A 6,273-nucleotide genomic window follows, 5' to 3' on the forward strand; every position below is an offset into this window, starting at 1 on the left:
TCCTTAAAATTCTTTAACGATCTATAAAATTGAGTTTATAAACATTCTAATTAGCTCAAAATGATTTGGAAATCAATTTAAAACAACAAGTTAACTTAATATTTCGAGTTTCACCATTTTTAAGCCAATTTCGGTTTGAATGTTTTAGATCTATGTAATTCTCAACATAATCAATTAAATCTCGAATTATAAAAACAAAAAGCTTAGTTTGATAATTAGAAACCAGAACCTTACCTTAATTTAAGGAAATTTACGAGTTGTAGATCTAATTCGGTGAAAAATGTTTGAAGAGATTTGAAGAAATTGATGGAGAAAACATGAATGTTCTTTGAAATTGAAATATAATTTGGTGTTGGGAAGGTAGGAAAACTAGGTTTGTTTAGTCAAATTGAGAGAAAAACTTTGATTTAGCTTTTAGAAAAGTTTTAAATGGATGATGAAAAAGAGAGGGAAGAGACAACTGATGTTTAAATAGGCAAGGGCAGGAAAAATTAGATTTTTAAAATTTAGAAATTTTGTCTTTTAAAAACTTTCAGTTTTCACCATTTTTCAAATCAGATATTTATTTTAAATTGAGTAATATTTTCTTAATTATTTTCAAATATGGTTTCGTTTTGAAAATTTATTTAAAAAAATTAAAAATCGAACATTTAATTCTAATTTCCCAACCTAGACTTTTAGACTCGATAATTATTTTAATACTATATTTTACCTAATTTAGGTATTCGAATCATATATCTGTTCCACTAATATGATTTTTGGGATGTGACAAGTATGATTTTTAAGAAGTTAGGAGAATGTGAAAGTATATTACTCTAAAAAGCTAGCTCGATTGCCATGAAATCTTTGAGTTTAAGAAGTTAGGGGAATGTGGGAATATGTTACTCTTAGAAGCTAGCTTGTGTACAAAATGAGAGAGGAGAATCTTCTTTTATATAGGCAAACCCTTCTGATTTAACGGTTACAATAAAATTAAATGGACGGCCTAGATTGCATTTTAGACTCTTTACATCTAACTCTTTAAAGGCTATACAAGGGTGAATGCTTCTAGAGCTTTTAGAATCTTCCACACGGTTCTATAAGGATCCAGTCTCTTCTTTGGACATCTAAAATCTTTCAAGACGTTCCAGCAACCTCGTGACTTGGTTTTCTTATGTTCACTCCATTCCGAACTTGTTTTCGTGTTTTAGGTAGCTTTGCTCATGGGCGAATCGTAACACAAGATTGCCCTTGTTATTCGAACCTATGACGTGTGTTTTTAAGATGAATACCCGATGTCAATAGGCCGAGAGTCAAGATTTTAATGATTATCACGTTATTGATGAGTTATTTTCAAGGTTTTAATAACTGTACATAAGATTAAACTGGTCAAATTATTGGCTCTTGGTTTGACTACTAGTCCAATAATAATTAATTAATTAATTAAAAAATTCATAAAAATAATAAAATATTAAATTTTTTATAAAATTGGTTCACCCAATTCAATCATTATTTTTTTCTTCTTGTTTTTAATTTGTTATCGATTTAAAGTAATTTCCAATACAATTAGTTCAACATCTTTATTCTGATCAGACTCCCATTCTACCAACCAATTTAATCCGATTCAAATTCTAAGTAATTCACACTAAAAACATTACTTTCTACTTTTACCAATTTTAGTATTAAATAATAAATTGGTTGAAGTTAATATTGCCCCGACTTGTGAACGATTTTATCGGATATTACCGGGTGGGATGATTAGGCGTACAGTTTATTACTATTATTATTATTATACACATGAGGCGGCCGCAGAAAATAGGTTCGGTTCATTAATCATTAACATAAACAAGAAGCATATAGCGAAGGCAGAGAGCGCACAGTTGGGAAAACGAAGGAAAGAGAGAATGAACCACAACCCGCAATCCAGCGATGGGAAGCACGATGATGACTCTGCTCTCTCCGATTTCCTTGCCTCTCTTATGGATTATGCTCCCACTGTACTCTCTTTTCCCTTTTACACTCTCTTCTTTTTTCTTTTTCTTCAAGAACAAATCAATCATCCTTTTATGGAGCAAATTCCTGTAAACTGTTTTTTTTTCTATGTTTCTAATGATTCCTCCACCTGTATTCCGGTTGATTTGTGGCAGATACCTGACGAATTGGTGGAACATTACTTAGCCAAGAGTGGATTTCAATGTCCCGATGTTCGATTGTAGGTATTTCTCCCCCTTTTTTTAAATTAAAAAAATCCTTTCAGTATCCTTTTATCCTCTGTTTGGATGCCCAAGCGGAAATTTGTCAAAAAAAAATCCTTTGTCGGTTTAAGATGATACTGTTTGAAATCTTTCATCCTACTTTACACAACTAGCTGTGCCTAGGGTTACTTATCTTTCTTTTAGTTATTCCTAGGGTTCCGGAAAGATTGAATCTTTAAACTTAATTAACGTTTCCCTGCATATGTGTTGAACAAAATTTAATTACTATTTACATCGTGACAAAAATGAGACGTTTGTGAAGGCTATTTATTTATTATACTCAACAAAAATGGAACCCAAAAAATGAGAAAGGACTTTTGCCTCTTATATGCTAGCTAGTTTATGTGTGAGTCATTTTACATGCTTTTCTATGTTAATAAAAGCGGGATGGGGTCTTGGGCAGAAGATTTCCTTTAAATTTACCCTTTTTTCTTTAAACAATCTTTTAGAGTAGAAAAGGTGTTCACATTGTTGGTATTTTGTTTCCTTTATGTTTGGTCCTGTTTGATTTTGTTGGGCGTTTGCAGAATAAGGCTCGTTGCTGTTGCCACTCAGAAGTTCGTTGCGGAAGTTGCAAGTGATGCACTTCAGTATGAGACCAAAAACTTATAACTTATGTCCTTTTTTGTTTCCCTTTAAAGTAGGAATAAGAAAATGTTTGAAATTTGTTGATGTTATATAAGTTGGATATAAGACTTTGAGGATAGGGCTAAGTTTTTACGTTCCTAATTTATGTGGATTTATCTATGATTTCTTTAGGTGCTAGGGAAATATTAAATAAATAACCTTTTGAGTACTTTCAGCCTAGATTTGCTCATGCCTAAGTAAGTTTGCTTATAACATTTTACTATTTATGTAGGCATTGCAAGGCAAGGCAAGCTGCAGTCGTCAAAGACAAAAGGGAGAAGCAGCAAAAGGTGATCTATTTATGTTTGCTTAGTTTCCTGATCTCTTTTGGCTTGTCTGACCCTCTTTTGGAACAGGATAAGCGCCTAATCTTGACGATGGACGATCTTTCAAAGTCATTGCGCGAGGTAGGCATTGAAATATCTACATTGCCACTCTTTCTATATTTCAGTACATGTTTTAGTATCTGTGACCAAATATCATCTATTTACGTTTATCTTATATAGTTGATTGCTTGAGTTCATTATGAACAGAGGTTTAGGCTTTTATTTGTTGTCAACATTATGATGAGACATGGGTTATATCTGCTTAGGCATACACAGAATATTCTACTAATTAAATGGGTTAATTTCCTTTGGGAAACATATCGGTATGTCGAGTCAATTTGTATTTTGCTTGAGAAGCCTTTTGATGAATGGTCATATGTTTTCCCATTTTTTATGTCCCAAGTGAATAAGAGAGTTGTTTTTTTTCTTAGCATTTTCATTGGTGTCTAGAAGTAATTGCTTACTGGTGTTTGAATGAGCAGTATGGGGTGAATGTGAAGCACCAGGAGTATTTTGCTGACAGCCCGTCAACCGGTATCGATCCCGCTTCTAGAGAGGAATAGTTGGGCCATGTTATTTACATGTTTGTATTTAGTTGATCTACATTTTTTTGCAAATCTATGAGATGTTATGCTAGCGCTACCATAACATGCTGTTCACTTTTCTTCACATAATATTTTTCTCCCTCTTGAATTTTAAAAGATGATTAGCTGGCAAAACGAGTCCTGATCTGGAATCTTGTTTATGTCATGGGCGTCCAAATATATGTACCTGATTGGATAAATAATTTGAAAATCAAATTGAATTTTGAAGTCGAATTCTTATAAACATACTAAAACTCGTTACCTATGAAAGTAATAAATAACAAATCCTTTTAAGTTAATTATGAATATAAATCTATGACAAATATACAAAAAAAAAATGATGGTATAATATATATAATGATAAAACATGATTATTGTGCAATTTTAATAACATCATTAATATAATTATATTTTTTCATAAAAAAATATTATCTATAACAAAAGTTAGTTTAATAAAATATATTCTTAGGTTCTTAAAAATCATAAACCCTAAAGACTACTATAGTATAATTAATTTTTTTTACCTGCATTATATTACATCCCAATATATAAGGTAATAATATTTTATCAAGATTTAAGAAATCATTTCACTAATATATGTATTGCCCCGAATTATACTAATCACTACAATTTATACATTTTAATATATATTATTCGAAAATTTATTTATGAGATTAGCAAAGTAAAACTTAGATGAATACACTGTAAAACTTGGCTAACATAGACCATTAATTCTTTCCATGCTATTCATATTAGCATTTTTTTTTTTGAAAAAATCATAGTTATTTGAAGCCGAATCACTCTATGGAGAAGGCGATCCGAATCTCCGATTTACTGGGTGGAAGAAGTCCCCCCAGAAATAGAGTATCTTATAACAGCAGTTAGAAATAGATGCCAAAGAAGGTAAGAAGTAATCGTGTTGCTGAGACCGGAGCAACAAAAGTAAGTGAAAACTTTGAAGGCAACCAGTTTACCGAAGGGGAAAAGTTTTCACCGGGAAAGGTTAAGGGTTTAGGTGGATATTTTAGGAGTTTTTTCTGTTTGATCATTTCTTTTTCTTTTACTTGTTAATTATGAAGCACGTTTAGGTTAGGTTTAGGCTTTTAATTACCCACAAGGCACTGCCCAAATCTATGGCTTCTGTAAAGGGGTGCAGGGATTAGGTACTGTAATGTCTTTAATCTATTTTCAAGAAAAAGAAAAATGCAAATTATTATTACTTTTCAATTCACTGAACTAAAACTATTAGAAAGATCAACTTATATATAATTAAAACTACTATTTATCATTACTCTTTTCAAAAATACAACTCTATGTTTAATTAGTCCAATACTTTTATCCCTAAATTATATTGTTTAGATTAAATAGGTTTTATCATCCCAAACATAAAGTTATTATGATTTTATAAAATATATTTTTTTGGTATTTGTTTTTGTTAGAATTGCAAATTCACACCCACTTAAATGACTACACATGTACAACCTGCTGATTGATTCTACGTCTTTAGGGATACAGTAAACATTCTTTACCAATAGACCAAATGTTGGGGTTCTAGTTTTTCTACTTATGTTTAGCTTACCATTGTATTTTTTTTGGGGGGTCAAAGTTGGTATCTATATTCAACTTTCGTTACACGAAATCGAACTTGGGGCAATAAATGTTAACTTTTTTTTATGTGGGCCAATACAAATATTAGAAATCTAATAAAAAAATTGGTTTTTAGTATTTTCTTATTTTTATGAAATATTATAAAATATTTTCAATTATATATTTTTTAAATTTTAATATATTTTATATTTTATTTCAATTTTTTTTTATAATTTTTAGTTGATTAATATCATTATGACATTACCGTTAACACCATGAAAAAGTTAGACGACATGAAAAAGTTAACACCATTGTCCTAAATATCATTTTGTGTAGCGGAAGTCAACACAGATGCCAATTTGATTAAAAAACATAAGTATCGAAATGAACATTGAATTCGAACATATGTGTCTAAAAGTATAGTTACCTTATATTTTGATATAGTTTTTGGAAAAAGCGGTTTAGACGGTTTGCACAACAAAATTTTAAAATTTTTCTAAAAATTGAGCCCTTTTGTTATTTATGACGATAAAATTTATCAAATTTAGTACTTGCGGTATTTGTTTAGCAGGACTCGTCGATTCTTGACTTTCAATTAACATGGTCTTCTTCGCTATTCTTAAACCATCAATTATTTAGAAAGTGGGTTAGACAATGAAAAATTTAATTTTTCAATGAAGAAAGTTATTTCTGTATGGATAAAAAAACTAAAAGTCAAACTCGAGCTATCACAAAAAAAATACTCACTAAATTTCAAGAGACTAACTATACTCAATGATGTGTGTATTTGCCTTAACTCATAGTCGCCATTTTCAGAAAAGAAAAGAAAATAAAAGAAAATAAAAGCCACAAGAATTCTATTAGAATAAGGAAAGACAAAATAATAATATTATAATAAAAAAACAGACACCCACT

At 30.4% G+C, this 6,273-nt stretch overlaps 1 protein-coding gene across 1 annotated transcript; it reads left to right on the top strand.

The window, feature by feature from the left end:
- Window positions 1-1,706: 1,706 nt before the first annotated feature.
- Window positions 1,707-3,888, top strand: LOC107953719 (transcription initiation factor TFIID subunit 10). Its single transcript, XM_016889108.2, has 6 exons — window positions 1,707-1,976; window positions 2,127-2,191; window positions 2,762-2,824; window positions 3,094-3,151; window positions 3,218-3,268; window positions 3,670-3,888. The coding sequence occupies exons 1-6, from the start codon at window positions 1,734-1,736 to the stop codon at window positions 3,748-3,750; spliced, it is 561 nt and encodes a 186-aa protein (XP_016744597.2). The 5' UTR covers window positions 1,707-1,733; the 3' UTR covers window positions 3,751-3,888.
- Window positions 3,889-6,273: the final 2,385 nt, after the last annotated feature.

Source organism: Gossypium hirsutum, chromosome D07 (assembly GCF_007990345.1).
Source record: "Gossypium hirsutum isolate 1008001.06 chromosome D07, Gossypium_hirsutum_v2.1, whole genome shotgun sequence".
NCBI lineage: Eukaryota > Viridiplantae > Streptophyta > Magnoliopsida > Malvales > Malvaceae > Gossypium > Gossypium hirsutum.

What these genes read in the sequence shown, in the direction of transcription:
- LOC107953719 (XM_016889108.2), top strand. Translation starts at nt 1,734, where the DNA reads ATGATTAGGCGTACAGTTTATTACTATTATTATTATTATACACATGAG. An exon ending in GTTGCAAGTGATGCACTTCA is followed by an intron (nt 2,825 to 3,093) that starts GTATGAGACCAA and finishes CTATTTATGTAG; the next exon opens with GCATTGCAAGGCAAGGCAAG. An exon ending in AAAGGGAGAAGCAGCAAAAG is followed by an intron (nt 3,152 to 3,217) that starts GTGATCTATTTA and finishes CTTTTGGAACAG; the next exon opens with GATAAGCGCCTAATCTTGAC.